This window comes from Sesamum indicum, linkage group LG15 (genome assembly GCF_000512975.1).
Source record: "Sesamum indicum cultivar Zhongzhi No. 13 linkage group LG15, S_indicum_v1.0, whole genome shotgun sequence".
Taxonomy (NCBI): domain Eukaryota; kingdom Viridiplantae; phylum Streptophyta; class Magnoliopsida; order Lamiales; family Pedaliaceae; genus Sesamum; species Sesamum indicum.
The window spans coordinates 347,520-370,975 of record NC_026159.1 but is presented as its reverse complement, the minus strand read 5'-3'; the positions used below and the strand labels follow the sequence as shown (position 1 = coordinate 370,975).

At 35.1% G+C, this 23,456-nt stretch overlaps 3 protein-coding genes and 2 long non-coding RNA genes across 7 annotated transcripts; 1 reads left to right on the top strand and 4 right to left on the bottom strand.

Moving 5' to 3' along the window:
• LOC105177142 lies at positions 1,198–6,835 on the bottom strand. Of its 3 annotated transcripts, XR_002288349.1 has the most exons (5): positions 6,670–6,835; positions 6,286–6,445; positions 5,351–5,432; positions 4,393–4,500; positions 1,198–1,425 (listed from the first exon to the last, which is right to left on the bottom strand). It is a non-coding gene; the product is annotated as an uncharacterized LOC105177142 (long non-coding RNA). The 3 variants fall into 3 exon arrangements; XR_002288348.1 differs by lacking the exon at positions 1,198–1,425 and having other exon boundaries at positions 4,378–4,500; positions 6,650–6,835; XR_002288347.1 differs by lacking the exon at positions 1,198–1,425 and having other exon boundaries at positions 4,378–4,500.
• On the top strand, positions 1,422–4,044 carry LOC110013167. The gene is made up of 2 exons (XR_002288350.1): positions 1,422–2,770; positions 2,830–4,044. It is a non-coding gene; the product is annotated as an uncharacterized LOC110013167 (long non-coding RNA).
• On the bottom strand, positions 12,228–13,729 carry LOC105177141 (protein NUCLEAR FUSION DEFECTIVE 6, chloroplastic/mitochondrial). The gene is made up of 3 exons (XM_011100184.2): positions 13,518–13,729; positions 13,302–13,420; positions 12,228–12,552 (listed from the first exon to the last, which is right to left on the bottom strand). Exons 1-3 carry the CDS (start codon positions 13,688–13,690, stop codon positions 12,533–12,535), a joined length of 312 nt encoding a protein of 103 aa, XP_011098486.1. The 5' UTR covers positions 13,691–13,729; the 3' UTR covers positions 12,228–12,532.
• LOC105177139 (formate dehydrogenase, mitochondrial-like) lies at positions 14,179–17,136 on the bottom strand. Its single transcript, XM_011100183.2, has 6 exons — positions 16,716–17,136; positions 15,719–15,890; positions 15,088–15,628; positions 14,886–15,010; positions 14,639–14,751; positions 14,179–14,542 (listed from the first exon to the last, which is right to left on the bottom strand). Exons 1-6 carry the CDS (start codon positions 16,809–16,811, stop codon positions 14,429–14,431), a joined length of 1,161 nt encoding a protein of 386 aa, XP_011098485.1. The 5' UTR covers positions 16,812–17,136; the 3' UTR covers positions 14,179–14,428.
• Positions 17,771–21,181, bottom strand: LOC105177138 (formate dehydrogenase, mitochondrial). Its single transcript, XM_011100182.2, has 6 exons — positions 20,985–21,181; positions 19,978–20,149; positions 18,933–19,473; positions 18,660–18,784; positions 18,197–18,309; positions 17,771–18,082 (listed from the first exon to the last, which is right to left on the bottom strand). The coding sequence occupies exons 1-6, from the start codon at positions 21,057–21,059 to the stop codon at positions 17,969–17,971; spliced, it is 1,140 nt and encodes a 379-aa protein (XP_011098484.1). The 5' UTR covers positions 21,060–21,181; the 3' UTR covers positions 17,771–17,968.

Here is a 23,456-nt window from a genome sequence, read left to right as displayed (position 1 = left end):
TGATTTCCGACTAATTAATTTTATTTTAATATTAATATTAGATTAATATTTTTAGATTATAAAATTTTTTATAATATAATGGACGTATCATTTTGAGAATTCTAATAACTGTAACTTATGATTAAATATAAAATAGTGAGAATGGCTTGAGTGTTTATTTTCTATTGTAAGAAAACATTCATACCTTTCACGGGGTACACTTTCATATTTCATATTGTGCTCTTTTTGAGTTATATTGTTAATCTTTTATTAAATGAATCTTCTTACTAAAGCAATCCAAAATAAAGAATTTGACTAATTATTTTTATTTTACTATATTATTATTTTTATTTTTATATTAATTGACATGAATACAAAATAGTGAAATATAACTCATCTGTGAATACGAAATATAAAATTTTAATTTTGAAAAATATTTTTAATTTAGTAGTACAAATTAAATTTAGAAAGTGAATTACAAATAATAGGAGTAAATAGTATCCTTATCAATTAAAACAATTATTATCAATTTATGTTGAAAATATAATTGTATAATGCTAATGTTTCAATAACAGAAACGTAAATTTTATTGTGAACTTAATATATTTTATGACTAACTATGATAACATATTTACTGGTCAAAATATATTTATATAATCTCCATAAAAGAAGAGATATTTCTTATTATATGTCACGTCGGTAAGTCTCTACGAGATCATTGACATCCCCATCTCAATTATTATTAATTTTGAACATTTAAAATCAAGATATTTAACAATCACCATCACATTCATAATCATTAGCTATAGTTATATATAACCTGGAGACTTCGTCATATTCTAAAGTTGCTAATAGAATGCCAAATTTATTTATGTGTACCCATAATCTAAATTACTATGGGGGATGAAAACATGCAAGCTAGCTTGTTGATAGACACTACCTTAACATTGATATACCTCAATTGGATTGTAGTTTTTCTTTTTAGTTTGTTGATGATGATTGTATACTACAAAAGTTCTATTTTCTTTTATTTTTTTTTTGATTGGCAGTGTATTTTCCGTATGGAGAATAGAGTTCAACGATGTTCCAATTGTAAGCAGTACAGGGAAAAAAAAGAAAAGAATTCTCAAAAAACAGTTGATTTGAGCTTCAATGATGTACCAACTTGTGCATATGGTTGAGTTGATTTTGATCAAGTAATAAATATACAACTACAAATTAGTTTCGGATCAAAACTTTTATTTCTTTGGCTAAGAAACAAGGCGGTCTTATTGGAGCCATAATACAAAGAAGGCCGAAGTATTACCATACACACTTAATTCTTATTTACAATAGACTCTTTACATAGATGGCTGCCGATTTCTTGGAGAACCCAGGAGGGTTGATACTCTAGTGCAAAAGACTCAATACTCCAAATTACTTGAACCCAATCGACGTGAAAGCTGTCTTCACCAGCATTAAGTTGTTAGAATGAAATAAACAAACAAGAAAATGTGTACAGAATCAACAATTAAAGAGAAAACGCGCAACATAATGACATGCAATAACAACTTATATAAATAACATCTCTCTAAGAACTAATTTAAACACCCAGTTGTCACATATTGGCCGCTAAAAGAAGAGTGCATCTTCGACAACATCTAGAACCACATAATAACCTATATATCCATATATTCCTCTCTACCATTTTCTAGCCAAAAAAGCAACCTTTGACCTTATCAATTGCTTCTTTATCAATTTTTCCCATATTTAAAAATCAAGTAAGGTTGAAACCATTGCAATTTACTTTGTATAATTCAAACTCAAAAGTGTCTAATTTCTATGAAACACTCACGTACTCAACATTCTAATTTGGAAGCGATGGAATTACGGATTCTGAGACCACTTTAAATATGACAGGCGCAAGAGAGTTGGAGTTGAGACGTAAACAAGAAGCAACCCTCCATTATTTTTCTTGGTTTATTCTCGGTTTGTTCATTATGTTAGGTTTTATTCCCATGTCGCTTTATCAAAACTTTTTGTTTGTCGTACATTTAAAATTCTTGTACAAATTTTACAAAACACCATATTTGTTCATATCATCGACATCTCTACTTTGCAGGCGTATCAAAGTATTGTTGGAAATTCTATAGCATACAATCACAAATTAGTTCATTTGTGAACTTTGAAAAATAACATACATATAATAAATTGCATAACTGTTCTAGATGCCAATCTCATTATCGTTTTTTAAATTATTGGTCAAATATCTTAAAAGAATTTTCAACACATCTTAACAAGTTTCAGCACGATAATCATTTGTCAAAAGAAAAGTTAATAATGTATTTCTTGAAAATCTGAGCAATTATGGCAATGAATGCAATTTGACCAAAAATAGTAAACTGAATGCTTTTTAAAATGTTCCAAAAAACTTCAGAAACTGTTTCAAAGTCGATTACTTTTATAAAATTAAAATTCAACAAAAAAAGCTTCACTTAAAGTCCAAAACATATGACTTGTCATGCATTTATCCAAAAACAATTAAATGAATTCATCTATTACTCATCAAAATATTTTGTTAATTTTTCTTCATTATTTGTAAGTTCAAGCTGATTTTGAAAAAATGAGTTTATTATAAAACACTTGACAAGAAAAACAAATCTTTGAGTAAAATATAAAAGCTGATTTTGAAAACATTAATTGATAACAGAAGAAACAAATCTTTGAGTAAAATATAAAAGCTGATTTTGAAAACATTAATTGATAACAGAAGAACAGTTGACAAGGAAACCAATTTCCAGTAATATTAAAGGTTTTAATTGATAACAGAAGAACAGTTGACAAGGAAACCAATTTCCAGTAATATTAAAGGTTCTTCAAACACAAATTTAAGTTAGCAAAACACTGTGTTCCTCAAAAAACCATTTATGGACTCATGAAATTATATAGTACTCACAAAATATTTACCAAGTCCTCTTGAGAAACAGATTTTAAATTGGCATCTAGACAATAGTTAGGCATTTTAGTATAGCATTTAATTTTCAAAGTTCACAAATAAAATAATTCATGATCGAATGATATAGATTTTTCAACGCATTTTTCTATGATACGCCTGCAAAAACAAGAGGTTAATAACATGAACCAACATGAATTTTGTAAATTCATACAAGAATGTCAAATGTATTACGAACAAAAAGTTTTAAGGCAAGCGCATGAAAAGAGAACCCAACACAATAAATGCACCAAGAATAAATTTAAAAAAAAAGAGGAGGGTTTATTCTCCAATTTAGGTCTCAACTATAACCTCGCACCCTTCACATTTTGAGCAGTCTCAAAACCCATAATTATTTTCTTTCCAAACGAGAATGGTGATTCTGTGACTTTTCAAAGAAATTAGAGCAATACAATTGGGTTTGAATTATACAAAGTGTAAAATCAATGGTTCAACCACCTTGATTTCAAAATATGGAAGAAAAATTGACTTAGAAGAATTAATAGGGGCACTGGTTACTTTTGAGTTAGAAACTAGAATAGAGGAATATGAAGATAGGTAGGCTACCATTAGGTTCTAAAATGTCGTCAAATAGCATACTTTAGCAGCCAACATATGTTTTAACTGAGCATTTAAATCCTACTTAACCTTTTGATTCCCGCACAATCTTTATCGATATGAGGTTATCTACTTCGCACAGAATTGGCAAATCAAATTCAAACTCTGGCCCTCGCTCTTGTAAAAGACAAGTATGAATCACACATACCAACTGACATGCTTCACTTGTAGAATCAAATAAATGCATATCATACATATTACTGAAAAATTATTTATGACCAGTAACAATAAAACTCGCATAATAAAAGAATTCGTACTAGATTACCAGTAACAACAGTACTTCTCAAAGAGATTATAAATAGTATGACATCTATTCTTTGCATTAAGATAGAATCATGAAGGCACAAAAGAAAACAACACAGATACATAATTGCGACATGCTCTAATTTAAAGGCATAAAATAGATACCGCATAAACAAGATACTTTTCTATATGGCACTTGAGAGAAAATATTCTGTCTGTCCATTAATTGGTCTTGGGAGTTAAAATATCACTGTCCTAAGAGAATATTATAATACTTGAAGTCAAGTTAAAATAAGAGTAAGAGAGAGTGGATGATGGCACTTAGCTTTCAGCGGATTACATATAAGAGTAAAATACTTAGGAAGTTTCATCACAGTCCCAGGAGAATATTAAGATACTTAAGTCAAGTTCAAATAAGAGTAAGAGAGAATGGACGGATGACACTTAGCCATCAGTGGATCACATACATGCAATCAGAGGTGAAGTAGGCAAATTGATCAGTAAACATAATGTTACTTACTGCTCCTCAAGTAGACACAGATTCAATAATCAAAGTGAAGACATACATGGCTTTCCATTACCTTCAAGCAGTAGTCTTACTCTAGATTGTGCAATTGACAACATCAGCATCTTGCTCATATAGCTCCATGTGTTAATAAGTGGAGCCAAAAGGTTTCAGCACCAAAGTCCTACATGATCCAAAGAACATTTGGCAGCAATTTTCAGAAAACTTAAAATATCACTAACCTCTCACACAGGTAGAAATCATTTCCAAAAAAAACTTTCGTGAAAGGCTTGTAAGTGTACGTATGATTCTTTTACATCAATGCAAATAACCTTTTCCCAAAACAAGAAAATCACTTCCACTACATTTTTGCATTCATTGAAAATCACTTCCACTACATTTTTGCATTCATTTAGATAATATAACGTCAAGTAAAGAACTTTCTGAAACAGAAAATGCATACATTTATATTATTGCTACAGTCACATTCTTTCCTATCTCAATGGTAGGAAGGTCATCCAACACCACCAAGATGACAATCCAAACAAAAGCCTGTAGATCCTCATGGCAGATTTAGAGAAACAAAGTGACTATGTCATGAACACTCATCGCAATTTGATAAAGTCTTGCAATTAACACAAGCGTACTGATCAGAACCTATTAAGACTTAAGAAAAGGGACGGGAAAATATATGCATTCAGAACACATTACAGACGTTTTGGAAAATGATAAGTCAAAACAAAGCAACAATCAAACTGTAAATAGTGAAATCTTAAGGAGGATTTAATTGCAGTAATCCGGGGAACAAAATTGTTTGAGGTTCAAATAGGCCACTGTTGTTGATTGCATTCTGAGGATCAGGGATTTCAATGGTAAATTAATGTCACTAAGAGTGGAAAATGACCAGATAAAACCAAGAAAAAACAATCATAAGCACAACAGTTTCTGAACAGAAATATTAGAACCAATCCATTCACAACTGAACAAAGACATGGCCTGAATTTCCAAACCAATCAAATTTACACATAACTGACCTTGTCTTCCACCAGTTAACTTGATTTGGATACCCTTGTCGACAAACTTCGCCAAATCCAAAACCATTCCTTTTCGACCAGACTGAAACAAAGAAACAATCTGTATATTAGAAAAACTGACAAAACATATATAGACATTTAGATCTATATATATGCACCCATGCACGCACACACGTCTGAGAAAGAAGAACCAATAATTCGTGTCCTTATTAAGGCTAGAATAGCATGTTTAGGGAATACGTATCACGAGAGATTGCTAAAGAACAACAGCTTTATGCAGCAACAAATATGGCCTGCAATTGTCGAAGGACCAAAGAAAACAATGAGAATAAACTTAACAGCTCTTCACTACACATCTTTTAACAAACAAGGGTAAATACATGATGCACCATATACAAGAACAAAACATGCAACTTACCTGTAATTAGAATTACTTATTCCCGCATGAAAGAAAGACTGCAGCTTATCCTTGTTCATGATTTAGAGCAAAGAAAGGATACAAGGGACAGTTCCACCAAAAGAACACTATCCCAAGAACACATTTTCTTGAAAATGAAGATCAATTCACCAACTTGACTTACTTTTTTCTTGAAAGGAGAAGCAGTTAAACATAGTCAAGAGACTTGGAAATAATTTTCAGGGAAGTTCCTTAAAAGTAGTTCCAGCAATTTCCTCGGTCATGTCTTGAAAATTTTATTATTTGGGAGTTGCTGATGCCAGAATTACCAACCCGTGTACAACTTCAACATGGAATGTTAGGAACTAACACCACCATTTTCTCACCATTTTATTCAGTGTAGCAATAAAAATCACAACAAAATCAATACAGTAATCAAACAAAAAAACAATCATATCAAAAGGGAAGAGGCCTCAGAACCTCCAATGATGGGAGCCGTCTTGGCTATTCTCCTCGCAAGTTCTGAACGCCTCAGAACCTCCAATGATGGGAGCCGTCTTGGCTATTCTCCTCGCAAGTTCTGAACCAACAAAACTATCGTCACCGGCATCCTTGCATTTAAGTCCCGCACCTTTGTCCCCAGAAATAGTAATCCACGGCGTACTAGAGAACCCATGTAGTAGTTCAATTTCAAGAACCTTGAAATAATTCATCAACACCATAAAGGAAAAAAAAAAAAAAAAACAGAGTAAGACCGTGTAATTCAAGAATTCGTGATCTTTAAGAAGTACTCATGCCAAGTTTTCCATTGGGCAGACAAATTCATTTAAACAAGATACATTTAATTTCACAAAGCAAGAACCCTAAATCAAGAAACATAAAAAAGAAAAAGAAAAACTCACTTGCTTTGATCAATAAGTACCTACTGAAAAAAAGAAGAAACTGAGGTTGGAGAATGATGGCTGTCAGCGGAGGAAGGCGACTGGTGGCTGTCAGCGGGAGGAAGGCACGGCTGCCTGAAATGTTGAGAATTGATGCTGCCGTTGAAATGGGACGTTTTTCTTGGCTTTTTTCTATTACACTTTTTAGCTGATATTTATTTTTATAGGGTTTTAGTGTGTGTTTTTTGGTATTTTACAAGGATAACAAAATTTGCACTGGGCTGGGCCGAGCAGACTGTGTTGGGCCTTAACGGATAAGTTGTTTTATCTTGTTTGCCACATAAATTTAGTTTTATAAATATAAATAGTTAATTACATTAATTTTTATTAATTATTATTTGTCATCATTATTTTTTACTTTTTTTAATCCATCCATTCATGTTAAATTTCGAATTATTTTTTTATTATAAATCATTCAAAATTTACATCAATTAGGTTTTATAATTTAAGTAATTTAATATAAAAACCTTTTTTAGTTTTTAAAACTCGTTTTGTCCATCAATTAATAGATACCATATAATTTTTTTTATTTTATTATATTTATGATTATTTCATCATGTTTCTCTTTTTTTAATGTACATACATACATATTTTTGATTTTATTTAAGAGGTCATGCGACAAAAAGTACAGTGTTTAGTATCAATTATAACAAAAATATTATTTTTAAATTAATGAATTTACAAATTCTTTAAATTATAAAAAATATATTTGTCTATTCAAATGTTATTGACTCAATTAAAAGTTTAATTTATTTAAATAAATAGTTCAGTCAGCAAAGGAAGACGGCTGCCTGAAATCTTGACGACTGATGCCACCGTTGAAATAGAACGAACAAATTTTGTTTTTCTATATTTTTTGCCACTTTTTCCTTTTACTTTCAACTGATATTCCTATGATTTATAGTGTCTGTTTTAGTGTGTGTTGTGCATTTCACAATGGTAACAAATTTATAATTTTACAACTCACTTCCAATTGGGCTGAGCCGGTGGCCTTAATGGATAAACAATCACTTTCAAAATTCACATCAATTAGTTTTTATAATTTAAGTAATTTTATATAAAAACCTTTCACAATTTTTAAAACTCGATTTTGTCCATCAATTAACGCTATAATATTTTTTTATTTCATTATATTTATGTTTATATCAAAAAAACATTATATACGTACCTATTTATTATTGATTTTATTTGAGAGGTCATGTAACAAAAACTATAGCGTTTAATATCAATTATTAAAAAAATATTATTCTTAAATTAATCAATTTACAGATTTTTTAAATTATAAAAATTATATTTATCTATTCAAATGTTATTGACTCAATTAAAAGTTGGATTCATTTATAAATAATTTTATTGAGTGAAGTGATCATAATCATATAAATATGGTTAAGTTGGTATTTATAATTTAATATAATTAATAATAATTTATGCTATATATATATATATGTGTCTTTATTTATTTATTTTTAAGCGTTATTTGGCTTATAATTTACTTATTGGATACATTTTATTCTTAATATTTTAATTACACATTTTGAATTAATGCAATTTAATTTCATAATACAACAACCCTACTTGAGAAGTTCGAAGAAGCCTCTATTGTTCAGGTGTCGAGAACAGATAATGTCGTAGCCGACCAACTAGCCAAGTTAGCAAGCTCGATGACAGCCATCCGAAGCAGAAGAATCACTTTTCTCTCAATGGAAAGAGCTGTGATAGAGGAGCAAGAGGAGATTATGTGAGTGGACCCAACACCTCCGATTTGGAAAGAAGGGATCGTCAGATTCCTAACTGATGGAACTATACTGGAGGACCAAAAAGAGGCAAAGGTCTTGAAAGGAAAAGCATCCCGCTTCATTGTGATAGATGGAGGCTTATAAAAACGTGGTTTCTCGCTGCCCCTCCTAAAGTGCCTAACTCCTAAAAAGGAAAATTATGTCTTAAGAGAGATACATGAGGGAATTTGCCAAAACCACCTTGGAGGAAAGGCCTTAGCGGGAAAAGCCCCCAGGCATGGGTTCTTTTGGCCAACGATGCTCTCCCACGCACATGAGTTGGTTAGGCGATGCCGGGCATGCCAAGAACACGCAAATATTAATCACCAGCCGACAGCGCTAATGCAACCCCTTGAAAGTCCCTGCCCTTTTGATCAAAGGGGTTTGGACCTAGTTGGGTCTTTTCCGGAAGTCGCAGGACAAAGAAAATTCTTGGTTGCGGTGGACAATTTTACAAATTGTAGAGGCCAAGCCGTTAGCCAAAATATCGGAGAAAGATTAAGTTTCTATTGAAGAACATCATATGCCGTTTTGGATCCCCCGCGCCATAATATCCGATAATGGGACTCAGTTTTCGGGGAATAAACTTAAGGACTGGTACAAGGAGCTGGGGATCAAATAATTCTTCACATCAGTTAGTAATCACCAAGCAAACGGACAGATGGAGGTCACCAATCGGACAATCCTTTAACACTTGAAGACTCGATTGGGAACTGAAAAGGTGGCATGGGTGGATGAGCTCCCTAGCATTTTATGGGCATATCAAACCACACCAAGGAACCTATGGGAGAATTCCCGTTTAACCTATCTTATGGGACAAATGCCGTAGTGCTGGCAGAAATAGGAGAACTCTGTTGGCGAGTGAAACATTACAACCCAAACTGCAACGAGCAAGGGTTGAGGATGAACGTAAACTTTTTTGAAGAGGGTAGAGAAAAAACCACAATCCGAGCTACTATTTACACAACCAATGCGAGATTCAAGCCGAGAAGTTTTCAAGTGGGAGATCTGGTGATGCGAAAAGCCTAAGCTTCGGGCCCCATTGGAAAGTTGGATGCAAAGTGGGACATCCCTCGCACGTGGAACATCACAAATCGCAAATCTCAAGAAGTATTACTATTAAGTTATCTGGGTACGTAAGTTCACTTTTTGAATATTTTGTAATGAAGGGCAAAATAGAAGTGTAGCGTTTTATCCCTCCTCGTCGACCTCTTGTGAAACTCTTATAATTTACATCCAAGTAATGAAGTTAATTTTCCCGCTGTAGTTCAAAATTTCTTTGATAAGGGGGATCTATGGATTTTCGAGAGGCCCCCTTGAGGTACCAATTGCCCCGGGACCCCTAACTGAAAATCCACTAAGATTAACCCCCAACGACGTTATTCCTGGAGAATTTTTCCTCCCTAAATGAAGTTGGCAAAGATCCAACTTCGGGACGCAAGCGAAATCATCCCTTGAGACAACACCCAATTAAAATAGATTGCGTAAAAAAAGCAAACACATCCTAGAAAGATACAACGCGAGTGATATAAAAGTCAATTAAGTAAAATACTACAAAATCACGAGTTAGAACCGCCTACTTACAAAAGCGCCCCATATGAGGTGAAGCAGTCGCCCTAAACAATATGCGTTGATTACATGCCGAGAGTCAAATTCATACTAAACAAAATAATCCGATTACATTCTGAGATTAAATCCTAAGTAACAAACGGAAAACTACGAAGCTTTTAAACTTGGGGGGTTCAACCGTCGGCAACTTCCACCACCTCCTCTTCACCCTCCGACACCTCAAGATCAAGGAGCCCATTGTCTTCTTCAACAATCCGGCCCTTCTTGCTAAGGGTCCAACGAAGGACACGACGACACCTTCGAATTGCATCATTGTAAATAAGAGTTGCCTTGTCAGTTAAGATCGTATCGAACTTCTTTGATTCTTGGAACCTTGAGACCGCCTCCTCTTGAGCCTTAGCGATAAAAGCAACACCAGAGGCAGAGGCCAAAAATTTCCTCCCAATAGATATCTCTCGCTCAAATCGACGCTCCCTAGAGGCAATATTTTCGAAAGCCTCATCCCTCTCGCTACGTCTAGACCCCGTTGAGTTCAACTCAAAATCAGACATATCCTCTAAATTCTAACCTGAGTCAAAAGAATGACACTTAGGCAAACTCATAATCGCGGCAAATATGATCAGGTGAATAACCTTCTAGATATGGAGGAAGATCACCCCAAACGTCAAAAAAAAATTTCGGCAGGCGGATTAAAACCCGTAACATCCCCTCTACCGAGCCCCAGTACCGAACCACCTGAGGCGCGATCGCGAGTTGGGAGGGGGACTGCACCCCCTACCCGAGGCACCGCCTTGAGCCGACGGGTCGCCCCCCCTCCCCCCACCTCGAAGTCGGCCGTACCCCCCCTTCCATCGGGTGTGCCGTCGTCTGCCGGCAATCTAACTCACGGTCATTTTCACAATCACCCTCCCCACTCCACATTTCAATCAAAGAAGTAAAATACAAAGCAAGAACACCAAATGAAGAAAAACAAAATTTAACTAAGGAAGAGAGTTACATTTGCTAGCCATTGTGGAGAAAATGGGGTTGGAAGTCTGAAATGCAAATGAAAGGAGAAAAATATAAGTGAGTAAGTGGAAGACAAATATGAGGCACATATCAAACAAATTCAACCAACCACACCGTATAACTTCCAACGCTACTATAAATACCAAAAATATTAATTTTTTAAGGCAACCACTATTTATTGCAAGTGATTATTTTTTCTTACTAAAAGACCTTTCTCGATAATCGTATTTCACCTGGTGCGTAATTGTATCATAGGTAAAATTTTTAATTTCATCAATTCATAAAACTCTCGACCACATCAATATATATATATATATATATATATATCTTAGTGATTACATAACTGAATTATTATTGTGCGATACTAATGTTTAATTCACATGATATATATTTACAATTATCATAAAATTTTACTCATTATTAAAATATATTAGATTTCAGCTTCTCATTAAGGAAACAAATAACCCAAAAATAAAAACATAACAAAACAGTCAATTAATTAAAAAGTATAATGCAAAGTAATTATTTTGCCCTTGAAAGATATATTACAAGGAATTATCCCCATCACAATGTATCATGAGGAGTGTTGTTGTGCATATAAATTTTTTAATTTAAATCGACTTAGATCAAATATAAATCAATTACACAGTAAATATAATACATTTGTCATGAAATTGATGTGCAATTTGAGAGAAATGATCCATTACACGTCAAATATGTCATATTTATTGTATTTTGATCGAACTTGATTTAAATAAAGTTGTTTTTACTGTACGTATATACAAATTTGAGCTATAAAATGTGAATAAATCACCAATCTATGAATCTGATTTCCTGTATTTGTAGTGGCACGAACTACTAGTTGACAACTTACAAATTTAGGGACTGAAGTGAGGAAAAAAAAAAGTCTAAACTGGTCATTTTATTCCCAATTATAATATGGTCAGAACGATCAATTTGAAACAAAATTCAAGTTTAGAAGTGTCTATACAGTACAACGTCCTAAAACAAGAAAATGAAAATGACAAGGTGGTAAAACCTTGGAGCTCCACAAGACCCCAACCTCACAGCAAAACCCCAAGATAGGCAGTTCCTCCTTCCTCCAAACAAATCCATTTTTTCAAGAAACCTGCTGAAAAGACATCTATAGTATACCTGGAATCTCGAAATATCGATAGTTATATGCATGAAGAATACGTAAAGCCACAAACCAGTTTGAATATAGCAAAGAGAACTGAGTGCAACAAACAACAAAACCAATCAGCGAGTTTTGCCCTCCTTAAATGTAACATAAATAGCCACATAATATGTTTAATTAAGGAGCAAGTACAGAACAAGATCATATTCTACCAATAATACAACCATTTTAATGTTACATTTATTCTTATGTCAAAAGGATGGAATTATCTCTGGCCATCTTTCCCGGCATCTCGATTGAAGGTCCTGGAATTATCTCTGCTGGTTCTTCCCAGCAACTCCTTTAAAGGTCCTGTTATAGCGGCGTTGCAAAGCCTGATGGCAAAACAAAGAAAGAACATGCTTCATCATCCAAACCAACACAACACCACATGACATATAGTAAATACATGTTATTCTCTATGCGTTGATTTCACTGCAATTTGCAAGACACAGCATCATGTGAAGAATCCACCAACAATGATTCATTGTTATGGTGTTCATTCAATTCTCTCCTTTACTATAAAATAACTGTCTATACCCTTTTGAATCAAAACTCAGACAAGAAACATAATAACAAAGCAAGCATTAGTTCACTCGAACCTTGAATCTCAATTTCATTTACTTCCTTCTTTTTTGAATTCCCCAAACTTCTAAAAGAGGTATTAGGCATGATCACTAACCGTTTCCTACATGCCCAAATGAGAAGTTCCATAATGTTGTATAACAGGAGATTAGCTACCATCAAAATGTTCTCAGTTCTCAAAGATTACTGTTAATTAGTTTTGATATTGACTAGTGTTATCAAATGGTCAATGATGGAAACCCAAAGACCGGAAAGGGGTATGCATAAAAATTACGGGCGCAAATCCCAAACCTGCCACACAACAACATTGTCGCAATTTCCGGACTTTCAATCACATCGATATGCCATTTTTCATGTATAAGTTGCAAATTGCAAGTCAAATACACAATCAATTAAGTTATACAAATTCCATTTTAACATTTCAGAACTGGAACACAGTGTAATGATAATGAAATGAAAAATAGAAAACTCAAAAAAGAAATTGGGAACAAATGAATACCTTCAGAAAGAAAACCCCACTGCCCAACCTTGGAAGACAGCATTGAGTTGAGCAATGCAGATGCAGTCACCGAATGCAGTGGCATCAGCGACTCTCCACACCCTAGCTCAACTGGTAGCCTGAAATTGACAGACTTTCTAGTTTATTTAACTGTAATAACACCAATAACAATCGATCGGGCAATACATAAAAAAAATCAGCTTTTCTCCGGTGAACCTGGAAGAAAGAAAGGAGCGATGACGAGGTGACGAACGAGGGATAGTGGGCGTGAGTCCACTGAGCTTCGATGGTCCAGCGGCAACTGAATGCGATGATTGGCCTCGAAACAACAAGGTTCTTGCAGTGTTAGAAGATCGTTGAACGAGATTTCTAGTGCAATAGGACGCCATACTTTTTCAGTTGATTCAAAACCTCTGGGTTCTTAAACCCTAGGATAGTTCAGTTGCGAGATTCAGAAAGTCGGATTGGTTAGCCGGGTCGGGCATTGGTCCAGCCCAGTTATTACTGGACCATCCCAGATAAACCTGATTGTTGGGCCGGACTACGGCTGTCCGGTTGGTTCTTTGTCCCAGTCTGTGTGAATCAATTCAATTTTGCTTACAATCTTGACAGAGTTTGAATTAAATCCCAATTTAATTAATTATATTAGCATCTGAGCATAATTTAGATAAATATTTCTGAATAATATATATATATATATATTAAATATGAGATTACAATGTGATTAAGACTAATTTTTACACAATAGTATAGTTATGAATAATTATCCAAATATGAATATTTATTTAGACTCTGGAGGCTTTATCGATTCATTTTCAAATAAAATTTGGAATGTGTTGGATTCCAATTTTGAATTGAAATCAAATAAAGTAATCAATTATATAACATGCATATCATATCATTAGTTTTGTTGAAACAGAACACCAATAAGAGATACAGTAAAAGCGTTCACTCATTAGTACTCGTAAAGATCCGGGGCAAGAACAGCCTGCTTGCCACAATTACGAGACTCTTATTATAGATAAGGAATTACAATAAGGAGGTTGATTGGTTTATTAATATAGCATGGAACTACACACGACAAGAGTCGTAGAAGTCGAAATCCACACATGGTGAAGCAGCAACATCTAGCGATACTGGTTTGCGAGTACTCCATCCTTGACGATGTAGTTTTGTGGAGGGAAATCTTCTCCCTTGAAATACCTCTCCAACATGTCCTTCACTCCAGCCGCATAACGCAACTACAATGGCAGTACATTTGCACTTGCTTCAATTGACAACGTCATGAGAAGCAGCAGCAGTGACATGAATAGACGTCAAAACCAAATAATTGTTACCTGTCCATCGATGGTGGTTCCGGATACATGAGGGGTCATAGCCTGGTTCGGCATGTAGCGCCAAGGGTGATCCTTTGGAGCTGGCTGTGGGTTCCAAACATCTCCACTGTAACCTAAGTTAACAGTGGAAGCAATTTCAAAGGAGAGAAACAATAAGAGGCGAAAAGTTCAAGTCAGCAGCAATGGCACCAATTACTCCTGCAAAGGCATGTAATGATGTCCATTTTAACTGCATTTGATGGCATACCTGCAATATGCCCACTGGAACAAGCGTCAACAACTGCTTGTGTATCCATGATTGCACCTCTAGCATTGTTCACAATTAGAACTCCCTTTTTCAGCTTAGCTATCCTCTCTTTGTCAAACATTCCTCTGAGGAAAACACAGGACAATTACTCAGGGGTTCTTCAAATACAGATCAAGAATTTGGAATTTAGAGATTAACAAACTTTGTTTTCTCGGTGAGAGGCGTGTTGATGACGATTACGTCACATTTAGGAAGCATTGCATCTAGATCTTCTTCAAACTTGGCTCCAATTTCACTCTCTAGCTGCGGATCCATCTTGATGCGATCATGGTAGAGCAAATTGCAGTTGAAAGGCTTCAACCTCTGGAGCAACAGTCGGCCAATACGTCCAGCTCCAACCGTCCCAACTGTCTTGCCTTCAAGATCGTAAGCTCGATAAGCAATAGCTGCGACATTCCATTCCCCATTAATGACCTGGTGATGACCAGGCAAAAAGTTGCGAACAAGAATGAGAATCCTCATAAGTTCATCTTCAGCAACTGACACAACGTTGCTCCCGGTGACCTCTGCCACTGTTAATCCAGCCTCAGCTGCAGCCTTGAGATCTACGTGATCGGAGCCAATGCCCGCAGTGAGCAAAAGTTGCAAATTTTTTGCCTTGTTGATCCTTTCGGCCGTCACATATGCCGGATGGAAAGGGGTGGTTATCAGCACGTGGAGATCAGGTATGTGTTTCTCAAGCTCTGCATAGTGCATACAAGACCATCATCAGTATGAATGCAGAATTGGTCATTTGCCAATGTAATTGTGATGGTGCTTTGATGCTCCCTTACCACAATGTGGTCCGTCCTTGTCTGAGGTGACTATGTACTGATGACCCTGAGATTCCAACCATTCGCGTATGCCCAATGCATTCTCCGCACAGCCCAGGAAATTGGGGTTCATGGAAGCATATTCATTTGCCTGGTAAAAGACGCCCACAATCTTCTTGCTGCCAGGCGAGGCCTGTGCACGTACAGAATGTAAAAGTCAAAATTCTCTAACACAATTAGAACTGAAATTATATAGAAGAATGGAGTAAAATTCTTGAAATTTCTCAAGTCTTCCTGCAAAAAAATATTTCAAAGCTCCCTCTCCCCCAAACTACGAAGCCGAATTGGCCCTGCGCTGTTGCGCGGCCCTGATAATTCTCGGCTAGTCCGAGCTACTTGGATGGACTGTCATGAGACAGGCGAATAGGACACCAGGTGCACCCTGACCCAGCCAACAATTTCCGGTGCCACTTATTATTTCTTTAATTTAAAACATTGTTGGGTCTGGGCCAGGACTGTACCTCAAAGGGTCTCGAGCGAAAACTAATGGGCCTTGGCCTAAATCACGTTCTATTGACAAATTAGCCTTAAGCTGCCACGTGACATGTCGCAGACTTGTAGTTTTGGGGTGATGAATTTGATCGGTTTCTTTCTTTCCATAAATTCTTCAAACAAATTCGAGTCAAACTCTCAAACAAATATAACATATTTATAATATAATCTGTCATTATTTTTGAATTATATGTCATTTTACATGTATTACAAACTTACAATTGTTATGTAATTACTTTAATTTGATGGAATCCGATTTAGAAAGAATTAGAATTTTCTTTCCAAACAATATCCATCGCTCTATACAAAACTTTTCTTCAACACAAACAATTAATTATACAGGGGGTCTCAAAATTTAGAGAATCAACAAGCTACTGCAAATCAGAGGAGATCATATATAGTTTCGTCAGCAGAAGTTTCCGAAAGGGATAAAATAATTGTAAAAAGCAAAGCAAGGAAGGCTTACGTGAAGGCCCCTCGAAGCTAGAACTGAAGCGGGAGCGGGGTTCCGTGAAGAAATAAAAGCGCGAACCGCAGAAGCAGCCGCACGCTTCATCGCCATCGGTAGTCGTTCTTTGAAAGGCGATTCGGTAGAGAGATGAGACTGAAGAGAAGCGTTTATGTAAGTGGAGAATAGACAAGTGTAGCAACTCAACACCGCTCTGCTGCCTTTATATAGATGAAAATGAAAAAAACCATGGAAGAGTTAGCAAAAAGTAAATTCAACTGCCAACACCCCACTTCTTATTGCTCCACCACAAAACATGACACTCATTTTTTGGGTTATTTAACCCGTTTATAATTTTTCAGTAACATTTCATGGTGGTGGAAAGCATTTTGAAGCTGATTTATTTGTAGTCACTTAGAGTAGTTTTTGTTTTTTGGTTTTCATTAAAAATAAAGAAGGAATGAATGGTGAGTATATTTTTCCTAGTAAGAGTCCAAAATATCTAACATAGTAAAATGTAAGATCTCCGGAATCGATCACGTGGAAACGAAGAGGCAATAATTTGACTAGGGTGGGGTGTGGCCCCAACAACTTACAACATGATTTAAGATAACGGGTGGCTGTCGGTTTCTTTCTTCTTCGGCCAAATGTCTCTATGCCATTCTAAAAATGATTCAAAACTTAATTTATGTGTGTTAGAGAATAATGGTTTTGATTATCTAAAATATGAAATGATGATCATTGATAGTTATTTGTCACAAAGTCACATTAATTCCTTAAAAAAGAAAAATACTAACTACATGTAAGCATACTCATAATTCTTTTTCGGTCAATGTGGCTTGGGCCAATTGCTGTATTGTTTACATTCTTGTTTACCCAATCCAACACACAACTTTTGTGACTCACACACGGATCTCCATTTTAAATGCTAGTAGAATTCTATTCCGATACCGCTTTGTCACAAATTTACACTTATCTCTAAAAGAGTAAACATTTTAAAGTGAGGAAGAATTGATTTTGGCGTCAATCACTTACGATCAATGCATTAACCGTACCCGTAGAACAAAGAAAGATGAGAACAATAAGAGATGTAATAAAGGAAACACTGATTGGTACTTTCAGATTCTGGGCAAGAACTGCCCATTTGGCACACTTATGGAACTACATAAAGATGGGAAATTACAAAAGAAAGGTTGGTTTATTTAGGTAGCATTGAACTACACATGACAACCCTCATGGAAGCCGGAATCTCAACAGTTGGTGAAGCACATTTAGCGGTACTGGCTCGCGAGTTCTCCATCCTTGACAATGTAATTCTGTTGAGGAAAATCCTCACCCTTGAAATACCTGTCCAGCATGTCCTTCACTCCAGCCGCATAACGCAACTACAACATCAATATCAAAGTCTTCAATTTGTTGGAAAATAAACCTATTTTCGTGTGATGATGGAAGAGATGCAGCAGAAAGTTGAGTAGACTTCAAAGGAAAATGGCCGTTACCTGTGCGTCAATGGTAGTTCCAGAAATGTGCGGGGTCATGGCTTGGTTTGGCATGTAGCGCCAGGGGTGATCCTTAGGGGCTGGTTGTGGGTACCAAACATCTCCACTGTAACCTAAAGTAACAATGGAAGCATTGGTTTAAAGGGACAAGCAGCCATCATTCATCAATCGAGCTCATTTGGCATGGAAGTGGATTTCGAGTGTAACCATTATAAATTGAACAACGTTAAATCTAATTCCAATTTCCTGGCCCCAATTCATTCTTCAGAATCCATTTATTTCGCAGATAAAAACAGTTTTTTTTTTCCCTTGTCTTTAAGTTTAATACAGCTAAATGAGACATGATGAAGATTAATTGATTTGCAAGGAGAGAGAATGCTAGAAGAAAAGTCAGCTAGTAGAAAAAAACTAATTGCTCGGAAGACATTCAATGGTGTCCATTCAAATGCATTTGTTGAGATACCTGCAATATGCCCACTGGAACAAGCATCAGCAACTGCTTGTGCGTCCATGATTGCACCTCTAGCGTTGTTCACAATTAAAACTCCCTTTTTCAGCTTAGCTATCCTCTCTTTGTCAAACATCCCTCTGACAAGAATCACATATAAGCCGTGTGCTATTTTTTAATGTTTGAGATGCAATATAGAGCCCTAATTCTCACATATGTCATCAATGCAAAAGCCCTTCTAAAACAGATCGGGGATTTGGAGATTAGGAAATAAATTAGTAAACTTACTTTGTTTTCTCAGTAAGAGGTGTGTTGATGACAATTATGTCACACTTCGAAAGCATTGCATCTAGATCTTCCTCAAACTTTGCTCCAGTTTGACTCTCTAGCTCCGGATCCATCTTAACACGATCATGGTACAGCAGATTACAGTTGAAAGGTTTCAGTCTCTGGAGTAACAGTCGGCCAATACGCCCAGCTCCAACTGTTCCAACTGTCTTACCTTCAAGATCATAAGCTCTATGAGAAACAGCTGCGACGTTCCAGTCCCCATTAATAACCTGATGGTATCCAGGCAAAAAGTTCCGAACAAGAATGAGAATCCTCATGAGTTCATCTTCAGCAACTGAGACAACATTGCTTCCAGTGACCTCGGCCACTGTTAATCCAGCATCAGCCGCAGCCTTCAGATCAATATGATCAGAGCCAATTCCAGCAGTGAGCAAAAGTTTCAAGTTTTTTGCTTTCTTGATCCTTTCGGCAGTCACGTATGCCGGGTGGAAAGGGGTCGTTATCAGCACGTGGAGGTCAGGTAAGTGTTTCTCAAGCTCTGCAAATGATCACTGAATTAGACAACGCAAAAGCCATCAACTCAAACAAGCAAGGATATCTTGCTAAATGTTCCCTTTGGTTTGTCCCGTCATCTCTGAATTAGAGATTAAAAGGACATCTTCCTAAATGTTCCTGCCGCTGTTTTCCAATTTTACATGATAGCTAACTAAAGAAGCGAACCACATAAACAATTATGTGTACCAGAAAATACACTAATTTTCTTTGGGTGAAGAGGAATAAAGAAGTTCTTCTAGCTATAGAAATGCAAAATTGGCCATTCGCCAACTCAAATTGTTTAATTATATCCTTCAACAAAAACGCTTCTCTTCTTTACTGCCCTGCATTACCTTGCAACATAACTCATGTAATTCTTCATCAATATGTATATCTCTAACCATTAGACATCAAACCTTAGTAGGAACTTATGTGAAAGCGCCATTTAGGCCTATCTTATGTTTTAACAAACCGCAATGTAATCTGACGACACATTCACTCTCCTTACCACAATCTGGACCTTCTTTGTCCGAAGTGACTATGTACTGGTGACCATTGGATTCCAACCATTCGCGTATGCCCAATGCATTCTCAACACAGCCCACAAAATTCGGATTCATGGAAGCATACTCGTTTGCCTTGTAGAACACACCCACAATCTTCTTGCTGTCAGGTGAAGCCTATGCACGTAAAGTAAAATGGTCACAAGGTATCATAAAACACCATGTGGAGGTCAAAGTTCTCACCACAATTAACACTGGAATAATATATAATTGCATTGTAAAACTCTTGAAACTTTAAAGTCTTCCAGCAAAAGTATCAAGAAGATATCAGAGCACCCCCCCAAAACTCTAGTCTACCCAAGCTATGAAGCCGAACCAGGCCTGCTGACATTCTTGGTCAATCCGGGCCACTTGGGTCGGTCTGGGCGGGGTTCTACCCTGATGACCCCGCCAAGATTTGCCCATTCAAGTTATTAGTTCTTTTGTTTCTAAATCTTTGCTGTTTCCGGGAAGGCGGTTGCGGAGTGCGGACAGGAAACTAAACTTGGTTTGGGCGTGGGCCGTGGGAATCAAATTTTAGAGCCTTAGCCCAAATAACTTTGTATTTACAAATTTGGCAATAAGCTGCCACGTGTATGACGTGTTTTGGACTCTTCTGTCTTCACGCACCTGGCGTGATGCTTTCTCTCTTCTCCGATACAATCATCGTTACGCTCTATACAAACTTTTCTTCAACACAAACAAACAAGTCCTACTCGAGGTTCAAAAATTAAAAGATCGATATGTTACTTCAAATCAGAGGGAATCATAACTTCAACAGCAGAAGTTCCTCGCCGGAAAACTAACTTTAACTGCAGTCATTTGAAGTCCGAAACATTTTGTAAAATAAAGACGAACGTTGTGATCATAGAAATGATCACATAAACGAAACAGAACGAGAAAACAAAACAAAATTATCCTAAAAATTATTAAACAGAGAGCTTTGGTTTTCCGAAAGGAGAGAAACGCTTACATGAAGGCCTCTGGCAGGGTTTGTTGAAGAACTAAAAGCACGGATTGCAGAGGTGGCAGCACTCTTCATCGCCATCTTAAGTCACCGAAATTCAGAAACCAGAGAAAGGATTGGAGCAAAGAGAGAGATGAGACGGAAGAGAACAGTATACTGCACTTGTGCTGTCTAAGAAGTGTGTGTGGGAACTGAACTCACTCTGCTGCTGTTATATAGATGACAAAAAACCGAAGCCGAGTTCTCATCTCGAATTTTACTATGTTGTCCTAATATATTTTCTTTTTCCATCATAACCAAATCGAAATTGAACTCGAATTTTGGTTTTAATTGAAAGTATCGGATTGAAGAATGTTTTTTTTTTTTTTTTTAAGAGCATGATATATCAATTTGTTTCAATACATAAGTTTTTTCATTAGTAAAAGGTTTATCAAATTTAATGATATTAATAAAAAAATCAGATAAAAATACATATTTATCCCAATTAACTTATTACTAATTTATTACATGCCAAATAAATTATTTTATGATCAAATCACTCTTATACATCTGTGTAAATTAATGAATATGAGGAGGTATATTTTCACCATCATAAGGACAGTTTAGTGACAAAAGATTTATTTGACCTATAATAAGTCGGTAACAAAATTTTTCATTCGAGTTTTTTCGTAATATTAGCAAATTCAATGAATTTTAACTAACGGATAGACATGTTCATTAAATAAAAGAAAACTTATAATTATTTAAATCACATAAAATTTACGTATTATTATACCAAAAATAAATAAATAAATTATCTCTTATAAATATTTTGTAAGCATTTTATCTAAATAAAATAATTGTACTATTTTGACCTCAGCTATTGTACGAAATAAAATTATTAAATGAATCGGACGTGACTGCGAATGATAAGTTAGAAGTAGTACGTGCGGCAATTTTACAATTTCGTAGCGCAGAATGTTCATTGGATACTAATGTTTGGATTAATTAAATATATCACAAAATTACTTGATTAATTAAAGACAATGAACTTAGTCCATTTTTGAACAGATTTTGCTTTTAAAGAAGGAATGATCAGTCCATAGATTTGCAAAAGATCTGAGTAGAGTAAAAGGTCATTTCTCCAAACTCATCTATACATATACTAATTAGCTTTCTTTTTTTCCTTTTTTTTTTTTTCCTTCTCTCTTCATCTGGATATCAACCGGCTATAAAACATCTCCATTAACTCTTCATCTGGATATCAACCGGCTATAAAACATCTCCATCATAATAATCAGGTGGAGCCTACACTATATATATAATTGTCACAAAAATGTCAATCTAGTGCAGCAGCGTGCTCAAATTGATGTCTTTTATTAGTGATGGGGTTGTGATTCGAGAGCGAGATAATAAATGAGAAAATAACACTCAGCACTTATATTGTGATTGATGTCTTGTGTTTTCAATTTAGTCTTTAAAAATAATAGTTGACGAGTCTATTATATTAAATCCCGCATACAATCTACATCCACGTCAATTGATAAATTATTATTAATTGAAATAGATCGATTATAACCATTTATGTCGAATATTAATATTTCACAAAAATCATTATAATAATCACACATTAATTAATAGTATTAAATAAATTTAATCTAATCAACCTTATTATACAACATAAACAATATCTCAAAAATAAAATGAATTTTGAATCATAATTTCTGGAATCATGGAATCTCCGCTCCACATATGATTGACAGCTTTTACACTCTCATTTATAGCATAATTAGGAACATAGGATTTGATTGTGAAATATTAAAGTGATGATGGATGGAGGATAGCATGAAGGTGTCTAGGTACCATGAAAGAGGAATTATTTATGGTATTATTGTCAGTTTATTAGTTAACAGGCTACGAAGGCAGTAGCTATTGTGCCGTCAACACACGCAATCATCAGTCATGCAACCTTTGACTGTGAGTTCGTAGGCCTATCACAAACAATTTTGTCTGAAATTGAGGTTTGGGTGAAATACAATGTATCATATCCAAATTTGAAATCTCCTATATATTTTTTCTTTTATGAAAAATAGAATTTGTTATATAACTACTATACAATAGTTCAAAACATAGACTCATATATTTGAATAATACAAGTGTTATATATAATTTGAAATTTTGCACTAGTATAATTTCTTATATAAAGATATTTTTTTTTATAGAAAGATAATTTATTAATTTATAATATTATGAAAAATTATTGACATTTTTTCCTGTATTATTAATATTTTCATCAAGCAAAAGTGCATTTAAAGATGTCGAAATTAGCAACAAATAATTTAGAGGGTAGCTTCTTTTTTACTCTTTTATCTTTTCATTTTTAATAATTATAAATAAATTTTTTATAATTTAAAAAATTACACAGTCATGATATGATTAATATTTTTATCTAATAAATAAATTATTAAATTAATTATAATTCATCAAATTTATTGATAG

Excerpts from the sequence above, each read along its gene's own strand:
- LOC105177141 (XM_011100184.2), bottom strand. The coding sequence starts at position 13,690 with ATGGCGTCCTATTGCACTAGAAATCTCGTTCAACGATCTTCTAACACT. Across the intron at positions 13,421-13,517 it reads CGCTCCTTTCTTTCTTCCAG|GCTACCAGTTGAGCTAGGGT; the intron begins GTTCACCGGAGA and ends TGTCAATTTCAG. Across the intron at positions 12,553-13,301 it reads GTGGGGTTTTCTTTCTGAAG|GCTTTGCAACGCCGCTATAA; the intron begins GTATTCATTTGT and ends TTTTGCCATCAG.
- LOC105177139 (XM_011100183.2), bottom strand. The coding sequence starts at position 16,811 with ATGGCGATGAAGCGTGCGGCTGCTTCTGCGGTTCGCGCTTTTATTTCT. Across the intron at positions 15,629-15,718 it reads CAAGGACGGACCACATTGTG|AGCTTGAGAAACACATACCT; the intron begins GTAAGGGAGCAT and ends TGCACTATGCAG. Across the intron at positions 14,752-14,885 it reads TTCCAGTGGGCATATTGCAG|GTTACAGTGGAGATGTTTGG; the intron begins GTATGCCATCAA and ends CTGTTAACTTAG.
- LOC105177138 (XM_011100182.2), bottom strand. The coding sequence starts at position 21,059 with ATGGCGATGAAGAGTGCTGCCACCTCTGCAATCCGTGCTTTTAGTTCT. Across the intron at positions 19,474-19,977 it reads CAAAGAAGGTCCAGATTGTG|AGCTTGAGAAACACTTACCT; the intron begins GTAAGGAGAGTG and ends GATCATTTGCAG. Across the intron at positions 18,785-18,932 it reads CCTCTTACTGAGAAAACAAA|AGGGATGTTTGACAAAGAGA; the intron begins GTAAGTTTACTA and ends GATTCTTGTCAG.